This window comes from Grammomys surdaster, unplaced genomic scaffold, assembly GCF_004785775.1.
Source record: "Grammomys surdaster isolate TR1022 unplaced genomic scaffold, NIH_TR_1.0 126036, whole genome shotgun sequence".
Lineage (NCBI taxonomy): Eukaryota > Metazoa > Chordata > Mammalia > Rodentia > Muridae > Grammomys > Grammomys surdaster.
The window spans coordinates 987397-1005752 of NW_021620849.1; the positions used below are offsets into that span (position 1 = coordinate 987397).

General features: G+C 43.4%; 1 protein-coding gene across 5 annotated transcripts in view; it reads right to left on the reverse strand.

Annotated features, from left to right (window-relative positions):
- The window catches only part of Ntrk3 (neurotrophic receptor tyrosine kinase 3), a 377280-nt gene that overhangs the window by 266272 nt on the left and 92652 nt on the right, over window positions 1–18356 (reverse strand). For all 5 annotated transcript variants that reach the window (XM_028754779.1, XM_028754778.1, XM_028754777.1 and 2 more), the window contains exon 4: window positions 11033–11101. In XM_028754779.1, coding sequence (XP_028610612.1) covers window positions 11033–11101 — 69 coding nt within the window. The remainder of the gene's footprint in view (window positions 1–11032; window positions 11102–18356) is intronic.

Genomic DNA, 18356 nt, shown 5'->3' on the forward strand with positions numbered 1-18356 from the left:
TTTTATAAGTTGACTTTGTATATTGCCACTTGGAAGTAATCATTTTTGTTGCTTCTAAAAGTTTCCTGATGAAATTTTAGGAAATTTTTATACATAACAGCAGATATAATATCATCAGCAAATTGGGATAATGTGACATCTTCTCCTATTTGTATCCCTTTAATTTCTTCTTCTCTTACTACTCCAACTAGCGCTTTGAGCATTATATTGGAAGGAAGTGAAAGCAGTGGGAAGCCATCTTGTTCTTGATTCAAATAGGATTTTTTTCAAGTTCTTCTTCATTTAGGATAATGCTAACTGTAGATTTGTCACACACGGCCTTTATTTTGTTGATATATGTTCTACTCTCTCTAGAACTTTTGTCACAAAAGCATACTGGATTTTGTTAAAGGCTGTTTCTATATCTACTGAAGTGATCATGTGATTTTTGTCTCCCACATTCAGAAAGTCAGAATTGTTAAGATCAATAAAACTGTTGACAACAAATGCTAGTGGGGCTGTAGGGAAAGGGAGCCTCATTCACTGTTGCTAGTGGGGATGTAGGGAAGGAAGGCCTCATCCACTGTTGCTAGTGGGGATGTAGGGAAGGGAGGCCTCATCCACTCTTGGTAGGAATAAAATAGATAACAGCACTCTGGAAATCAGTGTAGCAAATCATCAAAAAACCAAAAACAAATTATCAAGTGATCCAGCTGTATCATCCTCGGCATATGCTCAAAGGACCCAACATCCACCTCCACAGATACTTGCTAAACCATGTTCAAAGCTACTCTATTAACAATACCTAAGAAATGGAAATAGCTTAAATGTATTTCAATAAATGAATGGATAATGTAAACGTGGTACATAAACACAATGGAATACTAGTCAGCTGTAAAGAAAACTGAGACTTGGGAATTTGCACGTAAACTGATGAATCTATAAAAGATCATATTAGACGAGTGGCCTAGACCCAGAAAGACCGAAGATTCCTAGCTCTGAATCTTCAGGAGTGAGTATACAATATGCAATAAGTTAAGAAACCAGGAAGTATAAAGAGATCTTTATACTGTGGGGTGGAAGAGGAGAGCTTACGGGGAATAACAGGATACACGTGATCTGAAAGGAGATAGTGGACATGGAGAAGAGTCTGTGATTGGAAGGAGATAGTGAAGTCAATACAAAAGGGGAAAGAGAGGAGAGGGACAAATAACCCCAAGGTTGTTTGATAAGACCTCAGGGAATTATTTTATAGCTACCTAAAGTAATACTTATGTACAAAGCAAAGTTGCATCAGTTGTGCTGACAAGACCTAACAAAAACTCCACTATGAGGCATGAGAAACAAATCTGAGTTGTGTGTCATGAGTTGTGGGTCCTAAAACAATATAGACTATTGCTGTTATCTTTGGTTGCCTCTCAGAGATCGAAGGTCAGCCCCTACTGAAGAAGACACCACTCACTTAGGGCACAGGACTTGGAAGACTGGAGCTAGATTTAATCCAGAAGTTCTCAACCTGTGAGTCGAGACCCCCTTGAGGGATCATGACCCTTCTGAGAGTCACACACCGGATATCTTGTATATCAGATATTTATATTACAATTCATAACAGTAGCAAAATTATAGTTATGAAGTAGCAAGGAAATAATTTTATGGGTTGGGGATCACCACATGAGAAACTGTATTAAAGGACCACAGCATTAAGAAGGTTGAGAACTACTGTTCTAGACTGAAAGCCTCCTTCCTGCAGTCTGTCTTCCATAATATCAAAAAGTACTATGCAAGTTACCAGAGGAGGAACTCAATCAATAATACTATATAGTTGTGATGCTTATCAATCACAACAATGATCAGCATAGTGAGATATCTCTAAAATATCCCTAAAGTTGCAATAGCTGCACTCATGTGTTGGTGAAAACCAGCACCTGTCTAATTGGACGTAAGGCCCAACCAGCAGGGGAAACCATGCCTGGCATAAGAAACCTAGCCAACTCCCTGGGACCATTCAGGTTATAAATCTTAGAAGAGAACCTACTACTCTTACTAGATGAGCCTAATTCCTAACCATAGTCTGAAATGTAGCCTTACACCAACAGATAAATGTAGCTCTTACTACTCACCAAAGAAGCTTCTCTTTACAGCAAATGGAGACCATCACAGAAAACCACAACTAGACACAACGTAATAAACAATGGGTCCTAGAGAGACCAACTCTACAAACATGGCTCGCACACCAAAGACCCACTGAGGAAGAGGGGGCAGAACAACTATAAGAACCAGAAGACCAAGAAGTCTGTTTCTGAGATTCTGTCTCACATGAATGGCTGCCTTTAAAAGACCTGGATAATGACAATATCAATATAGATGCTAAAGCAAAAGGGAGAAAATTTCACCAGGTCCAATCCCAAGACAAAGAACTGCAGGCAATTAATGATTTTTTTGAGGAAGGAAGAATTAGTCTCTCCTAGGCATGAGCTCCAGCCCCCACAATTAGTTACACAATATAGGGTGCTTGGAGCTGAAATCATATACACATAACAAAAATTTAGGAGTGAGGAGGGATCATGGGAGATGTTGCGAGAACGAAAGGGGAAGAAGGAATTGATGTGATTATATATTAATTTTAAAATATTCTTTAAATATAAAAATAAATAAATTGAAACTGAGGAAAATGCACAGCACTGCAATGTGTTGCCACAGATGCTATTGCTTGTCAAAGTCTGTTGCTTCCATGTCATGCAGTCTCTGAAAGGCTCTACTGTCACCTCAGAAGATGATAAGAATGGAAAGGACAAATGGTACCTCAAGGGCTGTTATAAAAGTAAATGTCCCCTACCTTCACCTGAGAAGATCATAGGACCTCTGCCCCAGGTTTCCTTTTTTTTCCATTGCCCACTATTTAAGGCACTAGAGTACAGAGACCAAAATTGGGAAGAGACACAAGTGTTCTGCAGGCAACACAAACAGCAAGGGATGATTTGATGTGTTGCTGGAATAGAAGGAAAGGGAAGAATAAAAGACAGAGGGAAAGAAAGAGTGGGGATCATGGAAATGTGCACTGAAAGATGGGCTGTTGGTCTCCAGAGGGTGAGAAATATCCAGGAGAAGCAACATTGGATTGGACACAAAGGAGAAAGCATGTGTAGACAGTGACATGAAGTACAGCAGGAATGAAAGTCAGGGTCAGGGCAGGCTAGTCAGAGGTGTGTGTGTGTGTGTGTGTGTGTGTGTGTGTGTGTGTGTGTGAGAGAGAGAGAGAGAGAGAGAGAGAGAGAGAGAGAGAGAGAGGGAGGGAGGGAGGGAGGGAGGGAGGGAGGGAGGGAGGGAGGGAGAGAGAGAGAGAGAGAGAGAGAGAGAGAGAGAGAGAGAGCGCCCCAGAGCCCCAGAGCCCCAGAGACCCATGGGACCCATGGGACCTCTTCTCAGAGAAGGGGAGCAGAGTTAGGGGAGGATCTGTGTGAGGAAGTACTGGGAGGAGTGGGGCTGATATTGAAATGTGAAATAAATTAATTTATCAATCAATTAATTAATTAGAAAGAAAGAAAGAAAGAAAGAAAGAAAGAAAGAAAGAAAGAAAGAAAGAAAGAGTCAAAAAAGGAAATCAAGAAAGAAAGAGGAAAAAGAGAAAAAGAAATTTAAAAAGTCAGTTAGGGGAGGGAGAGGTCAGGGTCCTGGAGAAGGAAAGGGAAGGTGAATCAGGAAGCCTTGGAGGAGATGGTCCTAGAGTTATATAAGATGTCTCTGTAGCTGAGAAGTGAGACAGAAGAGAAAAACATAAAAGAGAAATAAGAGAAGGCACCAAGTGTAGGGATGTGATCAGCTGATGAACTGCATCTTGTGTGATCATGAGAACCTGAGTTTGAGTTCCCAGGACCCGTGGTAAAAGATCAGGTGAACACTCATAAGACTGGCAGTGGGATGGCAGAACTGGAAGCTCAGGAGTTTAATTAGTGGTTAGCAAGTCCCGGACAAATAAAAAACCCTATCCCACAAAACAGGTGACTAACACCTGAGGACTAACAGGTTGACCTCTACACTCCAGGTCACAGTGTACACAGTGTACATTTGACCGTGTGCACACACACAGACACACACACACACATACATACACAGACACACACAGACACACACACACACACAGAGTAACCAGAATAGTACTTCTATTATTCCTGTCGTAGTGTCCTACACATGTATTTCATTTAACCTTCTCCAAGGAAGCAGTGTAGGGAAGTCAGGGACATCTGATACTAAAGGCATCCTTAGGAAAGCAGAAAATCAAGATCGGTGTACAGTCAATGTAAAAGAGGGCAGCCTTTGGAAAGGAATGATTTGGGCTCCCCATGCAGAGACCTGGGGAGAGGCTTTGATAACCCCATTGAAAAGCATTGAGAGTCCAGATGCTTCAGGATGTGCAAACTGAACCAAGTCAGCCTGGATTTCCCCAGCTGCTTGCCTGACAAGATGCAACCATTCATTATTAAATAGATGTATAAATACAAATTATTTACCTACATTGAAAAGAGCAGACAAGTGAGGCGCTTAAGCAACATTGCCTCAAGCCACATAGAGCATAATACAGTCCAGCCTCTTGTTGGATTTCATGTGAGGACACAACCCAGCATCTCAGTGGCCCAAAAGACAGACTATGCCAAAGTATCCTGAGGCAGGCAGAAGCTGAGCTGCCTGCGATATGCCAGGCATTGGCTCAGTAACAGCTCATTTCCTTCCATCCTTTCTCTCCCAGGCTTTGCTTATACAGCTTGTTTCAGCAGAAGGGATGTACCTGAAGATCTGGTGCCTTGCTGTTCACCAGAGTCTGCTAGAGACTGCTCAGGAACAGGGGATATGAAGGTATGCAGGGTGGCTAGGAAGATATCCTTGAAAAATACAGTTTAAGTTCCAAACTGTGGCACTCTGCATATCCCATGAATCCAATACACAATCATCTTTATATCCAGATGAGAAAAGGTTGACAAAAAAGAGAGACACAAAGGTCCTAGTTCTAAGCTGGACATTGTGGTTCCCATCTCCCACGTAGTCCGAGCTCAGCAGAGGAGTCTAAATCACAGCTGCTGGGGCAGACCTGCTCAGCTTAGGGCCCTGCTCTATGCTCCATCAATAATGCAAAAGGCCCCATGAATAATACAGCAGCAACTGCTTCAGGGCACAGTTTACTGGTGCCCAGCCCTGGCCTCAAGATGGCCCACAGCCTAATCGCAGGGCCCTGAGGAGTTCCCACAAGATTAACTCAGCCTCATTCAGGCACAGGCAAAAACAAAAAACAAAAAACAAAAAAAAAACCACTTTGCAGGATCATCCAAGGCCATGACCCTGTTCAGAAAACATTGATTGCCCTCCAGTCATCATGAGGGTGGTTTCCTTCTCCCCTTCAGACCACTGCCAGGTACAATTCTGGATCCAGGATCCAGGTTGTACAAAAAGAGAGGAGCTCCACATAAGCAGGGATAAGGCCACTGCCCACCAGACAAAGGGTACAGCCTAGGCCTCCTCAAGATAGTCGACTGTGTTAAAGGTACATAAATAAAAGATGCGAGTTGAAATAACTCAATTATCCTGAGTAATGGGTTGAACAGTGTCTTCCAGATATATTTGTCCAAATCCTAACCCCAGGACCCGTGAGTATGATCTTTGTTGACAAGATCAAGGTAAAGCTAAAGGATTGAGCTCATTCTGATTTGAGGTAGTTCCTAAAGAGACCTGCGAGAACAAGCATCTTTAGAAATGGTCTGGAGGAGGCATGGATGTCAGCCATGAGGAAGGTGGTACCAGGGATACTGCCACAAACCCAAAAGCACCAGGAGCAACTAGTATCTAGCAATGTCAGAGGGGTCTTAAACCCCAGAGCCTTTGATGGTAGAGGGACTCTGGTGACACCCTAACTCATATTATAGCCTCAGAATGATGAACGAACATGTTTCCATCATTTTGAAGCCACCAGGTTTGCAGTGACTTAAAAAGGCAGGCATCAGAAATGGAACTGTCAGAAAAATCCTCCAGGACTCAACTTGGATGAGTTGCACTTCGCATAGTTTCTCTTTAGCACTAATGTGTGTCTACATGCTTTGTGAGTTAAAAGGGAGTCGCAAAGAAGCCAAAACTACCACATTAGCAATAGAGTTAAGTGATGGAATTCCTTGGATGGATGTGTCTTGTCTGAGGGCTTTCAGAGTGATCACAGTCAAGACTGGGAGGAGGGCAATGCCAGGGTCAGCCCAGCCTTCTTCAACACTGAGTGTTTTACAAAGTCAATTAAATCTGTAAATTACAACAGCAGTAATTATCACTTTGCTTTAAGAAAATGAAGTATTCCAATCTATTTTAATCACGTCTGCTCCATGTCTGTGGGGTATTAAGAGAAGCCTGCTCAAGATGCATTAATGGTCCTCAGAGTGTTTCTGGAGGATTTCTATGTTGTGGGCTGAGGAACCTCTGGTGCCTCTTGCCATTGCCTAAGCTATACCATGGGATTCAGAATCCAAACATCTTTTCTTCCTTATTCATCCCTAGCTCTAAAACAATCTTGCAGAATCTTGTTCTGATTTTAGGACAGACAGTTCCAGTTTCAGAGGGGAAAAAATAGTAGCCAGAAACTCCTGAGCACAGTATAATGCCAAGCCAGAGTCCATCAAATCTACCACTGAAATACTGCTGGCTACTCCATAGCAAAGTTCAGAAGATATTCTCAGCTTGCTCTGTAAGAATGGCACTTCCAGAGCTGGAGGAAGACTTAGTCAGGTGTTTACCAAAGGTCCTCCCTCCAATCTCATGAAAATAAGAGTACAAGAAGGGTTTTTGGCACACAACAAGAACTCTGAAATGATTTGATGATTTGGGGTTTGCTTATCAGGAGTGCCAGCCATCTTGGCTCCTGGGAGGTCAAGCTGAGAATTCAGAGTGTGGCACTATGTGAGGGGGTTAAAAAAAAAATGATTTTTGGAAACAGTGGCTTCAGGTGGTGACCATCCTGAACATCATAATATTAGTCTTCATATTACCAATTCATCAGCCATGTGATCCTGGCCTAGTTATTTGACTTGGCTCCGCCTTGAATCCCTCATTTGCAAAACAGGTTAAAGTATTTACTCCCATATTGGTTTCAAGGATGAGCCAGGACCCTGTATTTATTCATTACTCAGTAACTTTCTTCTTTCCCAATGGAAATGCATACTCAGCCCTTCTAATGAAGAGCTTCAGCTCTGTCAACTACACCATCAACTGTTACAACAAGAATTGTGTTGTAGGAGAGAGGTTGGATGGAGCATGGCAAAGACCCTCAAAGGAGCCTTCATGGCAGAGGGAAACATGCTAAGAAATAGTTAAATAACCCATTTATCCTGTCTGTTTCTGCAGATGCTCACTGGAAGCTTCACACAGCTGTCTCATGACTCTCCTGGCTACCTCAACACACTGAGTCTCTCTCCTACAAGGCCAACACTCTCTGAAAATACCGGACACATCCCCAAACTCCATCCCACAGGCTCCATCAAGCAGACCTTGGCGGTCTAGATGGCTCATGGCAGATGGCACCATGTGGACTAATCAAGAAGTCAGACAAGAAAATCCTACCCCCTCTTCCATTTGCCAGGAAATGCAATTGTTTGGATTTTAATCATAGCCACAGCTAAGAGCCAATGTTCAGTCCCCTTCAGCCCAAAGATAAATTTTCCACTCTCAGCATTCAATTCTTCCTCAAAAAATAGACCCCTACCAGGGTGATCGCTCCTTAGAGGGGGGCTTCTTCATCCACCACTACAATTTTTTTCTGATTTAACACTATGACAGAAATAAAATACTGTTTGGACATGGTGGCACTCATACACTGACTCACACCGCCAGGAATGTCTTCATTCCTCCATAAGTTACAGCTAGCTCACCGGTGTATTGATCCTGGGCAAAGATGAATGCAGAATCCCATGATCCTCTGGGAGAAATGTGACATTTTCTTTAAATATATATCCACAGAACAACTGTTTCTAAATCCCCATGAAGCAGGTCACCGGGGCAGCACACAATTGATTTCACATCCAACGATTTCTTAGAAAGAACACTGAACATTTTCTCAATAATTCAGCCTTTAGCAGACCCTGACATCTTCTTGAGGAGTGCTGTCTCTGGCCTCCCCTATGTGAAGGGGCAGGGATCCTAGAAGAATTAGATACAAGAAAGACAGGCCTTCTGCCCCCAATCAGTTTGAGGTCATTATGCTTTGTGGTGGTTTGAGAGAAGTGCCCTCTATGAGTCTCAGGCATTTAAAAACTTGGTCCCCAGTTGGTGACTCTTTGGGAAGAGTTGGGAGTGTGGCTCTGTAGGGAGAGGTGTGTCTTGAGGTGGGGTTCTAAAAGCCCACTATCACCCCCAGTGTGTTCTCTTGGCTTCCTGCCTGTGGGTTAGGATGTGAGCTCTCGGCGGTTACTCTAGTGCCTACCTGCCTGCCTGTCATAATGCTCCATGCCATTTTGGTGATGGACTCCTATCCCACTGGAACTATAAGCCACAAATAAACCCTTCATTTTATAAGTTGCACTGCTCAGAGTGTTTTAGTTCAGAAACAGGAAAGTACCTATTACCTGCTTCATCGTTTGTAATTTGGCTGGATTCAGAATCACCTAAGAGACAGACCTCTGGGTATACCTGTGAAGGAGCTTGTAGATTGGATTAATGGAGGGGCTAAGATATGCCCTAAATGTGTTCAGCACCATTACATGGGTTAGGGTCTCAGGCTGAATAAAAAGGAGACAGTAAGGAGGACATCAGCTTTTGTCTCTCTCTGATCCCTGACCGCAGAAGCTGCCCTGTGTTCCTGCTGCCATGCCTTGCTCACCGTGATGGGCAATATCCTCTCTGTTGTAAGCTAAAACAAACACATCCTCTCTAAACTTGTGCCCCGTCACTCTCCTTTTACCCACCAGTCTAAAAGAGGCAAGTTATAACTTATCCATGCCATGTATATAATTGTATAACCAGTAAAATATATAACTGATACAAAGGGAAACCTATCAGAGAGTCATTGCCACATGCTTGCTGCAGAGTATAAAATAGAGTGAAAAGCAGTAGGGGACAGTTAAACATGGGTCCAGGCTTTCAGTCTGCCCACTATCATTTGTCTAATGGGTGACCTGAAACAAGAGTCTTCCCTTACTAAGCAACTCAGTGCCCTCCAATGTGGAGTGCTAGTGAGAATTCCTACCTTACAGAATTGTTCTAAGGATTAAATTCTATTAAAAATCATACCTAACTTAATAGGTTCCTTGTCGCAGTGCCTGGCATGAAGGTATAGTTTGGAAATTAGTGATGGTAATAATTGTAACGGCCATACTGATTTACCCCTAAAAGTCCTTCACCAAGTTACATCTAGCTCAAGGATGGAATGAATATAACACATCAAGTACACTGTCCCTGACATTGGAGGCCTGTGACATAGTATGTTTGGGAGAATGTTTTATAAACAAGGTTATGTTTATCTTCCTTTAGCTATTGTAGGATGCATTACTGGTATCCGTAAATCTCAAACAAATGGGACTTAATTCTGATCATTGGGTCTACTGGTGCTTATAGCAGAATTATCAGAGTAGTACCCTGGCTGGGTTTCGTGTGTGTGTGTGTGTGTGTGTGTGTGTGTGTGTGTGTGTGACACAATTCTAAGAAAGGAAAGCAATATACACTAATATTGTTTTTTTTTTTTAAGACTAGATCTCATTGTACAGACGAAACTGACCAGCCTGTAACTTATGTAGCTCAGGCCAAACTTAAATTGTTGGTGCTTCTGTTTTTACTTTCTAAATACAGAGATGACCACAAATTCCAGTTAGCAACACCTTCAAAGTGATAAGCTCTCTGTATCTATCTCTGAGATGGCTTTGGAAAGTATCATGTAAGCAATCAAGTCATAAGGACAAGGCTAATATGCAAAGTTGTCAGGGGTAATGGGTTACTGGGGTGTAAACGGTCTCATTTCTACCAGCTAGTTTGAGAAAACCAAGGTTATAACTGGGCAGGTAGAAAGAGAAGAAGGTGAAAGGCCTGTAGCTAAAACAGAGGTCCAAGGTCATGGTCCAAGATCATTACCTCTTGGTAAACACTGTGCTCTCAGTCAGGGAATTTGGATCTGTGTCACCAAGTAAAAAGGAACACATGAGCAGTGTCTGTAAAACTCAGACTCCTAACTCTAGCCATGCCTCAATTCCCTTTTAATTTATTTCTTGATTTATTCCCTCAACATAATACACTGTCCTTCATGCACAGAGATGACCCTGATGACTCACACAACAGCACGAGTTGTTTTCCCCAGACGTGGTCACGAATTTTCACTCATCCAGCCAACATCTGTTTGCACAAAATGGCTGGCTGGGGTAGGAGTGCATTGATCAGCCTTGGAATGCAGCAGAGCTAAGCAGTCCACACACAGATAAAATAAATAAATGCCCTCTTCCATACTCACAATGCCTAGACAGCAAGCCAAGTAAGTTGACAGGGAATCATGAGCACTGTAAAGGCCATACAGTCGGAAGCTAGAAGGCCGTATTCAAGTATCAGTTATATGAGTCCTTCTCAATGCAACTATAGTTGATTCTCAAATGAGTTTCTAGTTCAGAGTTCACAAAATGCAGAAAAGGATACCTACCCCGCCCCCCGCCCCATGACTCTTGTGGTAAATCTAAGCTCACATAAGCAAAATCGTACCTGGTGAAGCTACAAAATTATGTACAGCAAATGTTGTTTATTGGAAATTAATTGAGATTCTTCTTATTATAAGTATTAAAACTGCTACTGCTAATTACCTGCAGATCACAAAACTAAATGCTGATAGACAATGAAACTCTGTCTTTTCAAAACAGAGTGTGCCTAGCAAAAGCATCTGAAGTCAAGTCCAGAGATAGTGTGGGTCACTGTCCCTGAACATGGTATACTCAATGCCATCCAACCCAAACAGCCCAGCCACCAGGCAGCTCCAATTCTTGATACTCTTGATACTTCCCACCCATCCATTACCGGCATTCGGCCACCTGGACAAAGTCTTCAATTCCGAACTTACAATTCCCGAAGACTCAGCGTCTGGAAGAGCTGCCAGGAGAGTGTGGTGAGCCGGTTACTCGACAAGTTTCTGCAAAATTGACAAATAAAAGGAATAGTTAAAGGACAGATCCAGCATCAGGAACCCCCTTGATGGAGAACGTGACATCTGAAGGCAGGCTCGGCTCTGCTTCTTTTTCTTCACTCTAATGTCTACCTGATGTATCTAATGCTACAGCTATCGTGATATACCATGATATACATTTGCTAATGGTGTTTCTGATAATAGTTGAGACCACAGGGCAGCTGTAAAAAAGATGCTAAAGCCTTTAAAGGGGTAGGGTTTTACACATCCAAGAAACAACATGGTTCTCTTGGTCACCCCTCCATACTGCCCTTTCAAAGGTGCTCAGGGAGCCTGTTTGAAACAACCTTCTCTAGACAATAGTACTGTGGATGGTCAAGCTCAGAATATCTTTTACATCCACAAGGCAGAAAATCTTCAGATTTCTTATTAATTCTTCTTACCTGCCCCTCCCCCAGAACACATGCCCATTCGAGAGACAAGACATCAGCCTTTTGTTCACACATCTCTTCTCCTAATGGCTATTTAATTGTTCTCATTAGGATGTACAGGGGAAGGGAGCAGCCATTAGTCTTCTGAATAAAAGAAGAAACACGTTCACGGTTATTACTTTACCATGCTCAACAAACAATGTTCGATGTGACAACAGCCCTTAAAGGTAGCAGTTAGACACCTCGAGAAATGAAATGGCAACCCAGGAACAATGTACTCCTTTGCTGATGGGAACAGATGCAGTGCTGATTTCATCTAGATAAATATCCATCCCTGCATGAACATGTGTATATTTTTGTATCTATTAAACACATAGGTAACAAAGCAAACACAGACTCCTGTTTATACACACCCTCATGCATGCGCATGCGCACGTACACACACACACACACACACACACACACTTTCATGTGCAGTTATGTTTAGATGACTTTTACTTGCTGTAGAAGAGTCAGATATAGGCTATGCTGAGACCTGAAGGGTAGACCTTTAACAGGAAAGATGGAAACATATTCAAATTACAAATGAGTAAGCAGAAGGAAGAGTATAAACAAACTAATGTGAGAAATTGGGAGGGGAACTACTTCTCTTGGGTGCTCAGAGAAGAGCCTTCTGAGAAGGTAACATGAGACCTGGCAAAAGAAATAATGAGAATGAGTTGAAAGCCAGGAATAACATTACAGAGACTCACTGTAGATAAGCAAGCCAGGAATTCATGCCACATCTACAGACCTTGGCAAGAGACTGGTATTACTCCAAAGAGCAATAGGAAGTGTTGGGTGGCTCTTAGGGGTAATGTGTTGTTAACAATATACCTCTTTTTTTAAAAAAAAAAAAATTTAGGAGATGAAGACATGAAGTTAACAGGCTAGTTAGAAGACCTCAACTACCTTCTAAGCAAGAAAAGGGGAAGCCAGGCAGTGGTGGTGCACGCCTTTAATCCCAGCACTTGGGAAGCAGAGACGGGCAGATTTCTGAGTTCGAGGCCAGCCTGGTCTACAGAGTGAGTTCCAGGACAGCCAGGGCTACACAGAGAAACCCTGTCTCTAAAAACAAAAAAAAGGGGGGGAGAAAATGAAGGGAAATAGGAAGAGGAGACAAAGGGGGAGGGGAGGAGAAAGGAGAAGAGAAGAAGAGCAATGGGGAGAGGTGGGTTCAAGGTAAGTGCTGAAGATAAAGCTATCAGAAAATGTAGCTTGCCTTGAGGAAAGAGGACAGTGAATTGAGTGGTGGATGTTATTTGTTTGAATAGGAAATGACCTCTAAAGACACATATTTTGAATGTTTCTTCTCCAGCTGGTGGCACTATTTTGAGAAGTCAGAGACACTTTAGAAGGTGTGATCTACCTAGAGGAGATAGAGAACTAGGGATGAGTCCTTGGAAATGTATTACCTCTGGCCCCTTCTTGCAGTACTGTCTGCCTCCTGTTTATCAAGACTGACCAGCCTTCCATACCACCATACCACCATAATGCAATACCTAAGGATATGAGAGCAAGAAACCATGGACTTTCTGAAACCATGAGCCAAAATCATCTTCCCTACGTTTTCATGTCAAGTCTTTTGTCACACAACAAAGAAAGTCATGAATCCACTGGTGACTAGTGAGGCATTTAGTAAGATGATGAAGTCAACTAATGAATCAAATTTGGGCAGTGGGGCCAACTCAACCTCTTGGATCAGATAGTAGAGGAGAGAAACTTAAGAGAAGACAACGGCAGATGTACCAATTCATAAATTATATGCATGTATAAAATGTCAAAATAAACCCATCATTTTTTACAAATAACATCTATCAAAAAACTTAAGTTATTAACAAAAGAATTCCTGCTCCTTGTGAACACTGAGCTTGAGATGTCTGTTAGATACCTAGAGAGTGAAACCAAATAGTCTAGTAGAAAAATGGGTTGGTACTAAGACCCACAGACCTGAGAATGTACTCAGTATGAAACAAAAAGAGATATTCAATCATGAGAACAGTTAAAGAACAGGGCAACCCCTTTTCATTAGCTGCAGCCTATTTGTGATAAGATGGCTGGGTCTTACACTGTCCTAAACCTAGTAACTTTCTAATGCAATCCAACGCTGAGGATTCAGGGGACTCCTATAGAAAGGAAAGAGGCCCCTTGTAATAGCTCCAAAGTCTGCTGCTCTGTTCTCTTCCCTAACTCTGAGCCCACAGAGCTTTCCAGGAAGACCCAATGATCCCAAGAAGTCCCAGACATCTCAGGACATGAAAATCATCATGTTCTGCTTCACAGAGCCCCTGTGGCTTACTCTTACAAACTTCTACCACTACCCACTTATGAAGAGAACACAGAGTATAACAAGAACGATATCAAGATCATTTAAGGTAACCCCAGGGTAAGCTCCCCAAAGCAAACATTCTTGCTCAGAGGAATGCAGCAATGGGTTCAGAAAATTCTCAGAGAGGCACTGTAGTCTTGGAGCTCAGAAGCTGGGATCAAAGGCCACAGGTTTCAGTAGCAGTCTCTAGGACTTGATTGCTACTAGCCTGTGTGGTGCCTTAACAAATCTGAGTGTTTGCATCACCCAGGTAGAAGTCTTTTAACTATCTCTGTTTCTCCTGCTTACAATTTATACACAATAAGTACAGCATCCTATATACAATAAATATAGCATCCTTGGGAGTAAAACCTGTACAGTAGGACTGAGGACATAGTTTTGTCAGTAAAATATGTCATGCAAGCATGAGGACCCAAGATGGATTCCCAGAATACACATCCAAAGCTAGGTCGGGCAGAATAAGTTTGTAACCCAAGCAGTGGGGAGGTAGAAATAGGTAAATGCCTGGATCCTGCCATCCAGCTAGCATACAATTAGTATATGTAGCTCCAAAGACATGATACCCAAAGCTAACCTCTGGCCTTCTTCTATATGTGTATACACACATACACACACACCACATACATACACACCACATACACACACACCACATACACACACACACAATTAAACAAGCCCCAAACTTTGAAATTCACAGGGGAATCCTGGCAGAAATTTGCAAAGATTCCCAGCCTGCCCCTTTATGTCTCTAGCTTTCTCCAGAGCTCTACCGAATGCAACCTATGCTGCAGAAGCTACCGACTGGCAGCCTGCAGGGACTCTGTGCTCACTGAGCTTAAAGGCACTGGCTCCCAATAAAGCAGGCCACTGGCCAAAGAGGTTTCTGGTAAGAACAAGCCACCCTAGAGGCAGGACTGGCCCAGGTACACTTGCTCCTTTCTGAGAAGGAACAGGCAGAGAGCCTGCCAGGAGTTCCGGGGAGCCCCAGGCAGAAAGCAGGCTGCCAGCCACGTCCTCTTACAAAGGTCATGCTTTGCTACAACAGGCAGAAATGTCAAGAGAAAATTGGATTCTGAAAGAAAGAAAATCATAGGCACTCTGGGCAAATAAAGAATAAGAAATAGCATTGTCCCCCTCCTTATTACATGGGAAAGACAGCTGGGGGCCTGGGACACCTAGTAAAGAGGAATGAGCTTTTGTTCTTTCACAGGGGTGTGGCTTCATCTCCAGCCCACTCCTCCTCCACCCATCCAGCCCCATCTCGAGGAAAAAGGTTCTTCAGATTTTTCAAGCACATTATAGAGTGGCCACTGCTTTACTCAAACACTATCCACACACATATACACCCTCACACATGTTTCACTTACAAAGACACTGCCACACAAGTCCCAGAAAAAGTGCAGTGTCTAACCTGTGCAGCTGTACCTAGACGAACAATAGAAATAGCCAGGCCCAGAGACAACCATACACTTCACAAAAACAAGCAGGGTGTGCCATCCTCTGGCCATCCTGCCCTCTTGGACATTTATGCATCCTCATGACACAGGATAGATGGGAAAATGGAGGTCTGGGCTGTTGATGGGCATTAGCATCCAGATGGACAAAACTCACTGCCCCAGTTTTCCTTCTTGCTGACACCTCACCTGGATCCATCTGTCAGCAGTTATTGATGCTCTGGTTATGCTGTTCATCAGGCAAGAGTTTAATTAAGAGTCACCCTGCCTCCGAGCCCTATGGCAGCCTCCTCCTGGTACCTCCTCCCTAGCAGATCCATTGTCATCTGCCTCTGACTTTTGCTTGGGTCAATGGCCAGCATCTGAGCCACCTGATCATCGAATTAATTTGGTGAGTAAGATTTTATGAGATGAAGCATCAAACACTTTCTCAAATCCAAACTCCATGATATCCTCTTTCGCCTCTCACTTTGTCTCTGTGTGTGTGTCTCTGTCTTTCTGTGTGTCTCTGTCTGCCCCCCTCTGTGTGTTTGTGTGTGTGTGTGTGTGTGTGTGTGTGTGTGTGTGTGTGTGTGTCCCTCTCTCTCTCTCTCATCTGAGACTCCCAAACAAAGCCATTAATTTTATACTGCGTACCTGGCTTCCTCCCAGCTAGACTCTGTGGTCCAGAGGCAATAAATAGGGATGATGGGAGCTTTGGAAGCAAAGACAGAACACATATGCCACACTCTGGACCCTGTGGAGAGACAGGACTGAGATGGCCTTCCTTACACTAACCATGCAGAAAACAGGGATCCTTTGAGGCAATCTGCCATTCTGTCTGATAGACAGGTCCTCTGGTGAAGCAGCCCCTGGACCATCTTAAAGGGAGATCCCATCTTTATTTAGGAGGAGTGGAGCCCTGTGACTGATAATCACCCTCTTGCCTATGAGTCCTGTTAGCCTATAAAGGGTTAGCAAGATGGACCCTACTGTCAGGAGAAAACAACCAGAGGAGCCCTCCCATGGCCCTCAACTTGGACACTGAGACTTGAAAGGGAGATAGTAGGACCTATCAGTGGAGATCCTGAGGACAGAGACTGATGGCCTTCCTGGACTAAGAGTGGGGACAAACTTTTAGAAGCAGCAGCTCTTCTAGAAGAAGCAGACTCAGAGGGCAGTATGCCTTACTATTCGGTTGAGTCAGGGATAACTGCAGAAAGGATAAAGCTTCTTCATGTTCCTTAAACCATTCTGTTCCACCCATGAACCACTGACCTGGACAGCCAGTCAGTCATACCCACTCATGTCAACATCACAAGACTCCTCTCCCTCTGTCAGCTGGCTCCCTTTCCAACACCAAGATGCTTGCCCCACCTCTGCATCACCTCAGCCACTCTAACATAGGTTTGGACTTCTGAGGTCATGGGGTCAAATGGTGCCTTCCCTACAAATTTCCATGTTGTAATTCTAAGAGTGTTTACACTAATAGAGCTAAGCCTTGTAGAATAGTGACTAAGACTATAGGGGCTCATTAGAGTTGGTGATAATTCAACGTGACTCGTGTCTTTACAAGCATTGAAATGCTCAGAAGAAAAAGCATGGAGAGATGTAGGGAGAATATAACCATCAACAAACTAAAAAGTAAAGCCTTGAAAGAAATCAAACCTGGCAATACCCTGAAACATGGATCCTGAGCCTCCAGATCTATAAAGAAATAAATGTTGAAGCCACTTGAGCTGTGTTGATGTTGTATCATAGTAGGCCTAGAAAACTAATACACACATCCTCAACCATTTCATTTGACCCAAGGGCCTGACAACCAATTTGAACAGCCCACTATAGTCTGAGAAGGACTCCAAGCCATGGGTTTCTATCATCCCTCATGCTGTATATGCATGATCACACATGAACCAGCCTCCCAGACAAGTTCCAATTGCTAATATCCAATCTTCTATTGGTCCATTTGTTAAGCCCCTAGGTATATCCCAGCCTTCTCCTGCAAGAGATTAGTGAGATAGAAAAACAGAGGACCAGAAAGATTTTCAACTCACATTCCCAAGACAAATTCCACTGCTGCTGGATTTTCCTGGAGGATTCATTCTGCAGCTACTGAAGGACATCCCCTCTATGCATCACGAGTTTTCTGTGCGTTCAGCTCTGTTACCCAGAAACCCCCTTCCAATCCCACAGCTCCTAAGCTGCAGCTTGCCACTTAGAAACATCGCAAGGCAAACCCTAGTTATTTCTTGCACAGAGGCAGTTCCTTAATATCTAACACCTCCACAACTCTCTGTCTGCCCACTTTTTCTTGTTTCCCCCACAACCCCCCACATAAAAGAGTACATATATGTTATAGTTGTAGAGCTTGGTCTTCTTGTGGAACTTCTAACAGTGGGACCAGGGGCTGTCTAGGATTCTTTCGCTTGATTTTGAGACCCTTTTTGTCTTACTGACTTGCCTCTTTCAGCCTTAATATGATGGGAGGTGCCTAGTCTTTCTGCAACTAGATATGCCATGTTTGGTTGACATCCACTACTGAAAGCTCCACCCTTAGGGCCTAATCTCATCCTGAAGGTGTCCATCCTAACCATCACCTTAGAGATGAGGAGTTCAGCAAATGAATCTGTGGAGCACCAACATTCAGACCACAGCACCCACATCCCTTGGCACACCACATTGGAATTCCTTCGGAAATACTGAAAACACAAGAAGAAATGTCTAATAAGGAGAATCTCCTGCTGCTGCACCAAACCATATATGGAGCCTTCTGAGCAGGAAAAAAATTAAGGGAAAAAGATGGGGCTGACATTCTACTGCACACTTGCTCAAGAGCCAGGAGTTCACACTTTGTGGTCTTGGCTCTGTGACTTCTATGCACTGAGAATGACAGGGAGCATTAGAGGGAGGGGTCTCATCGCCAGGACCTAATGATAGTACTGAGGAAGCCCCACAACCCATCCCCTTAAAATCCAGAGCTCACAACAAGAAAATGGATACCGATGCCCAAGCTTCTTCTTGAAGGCCAA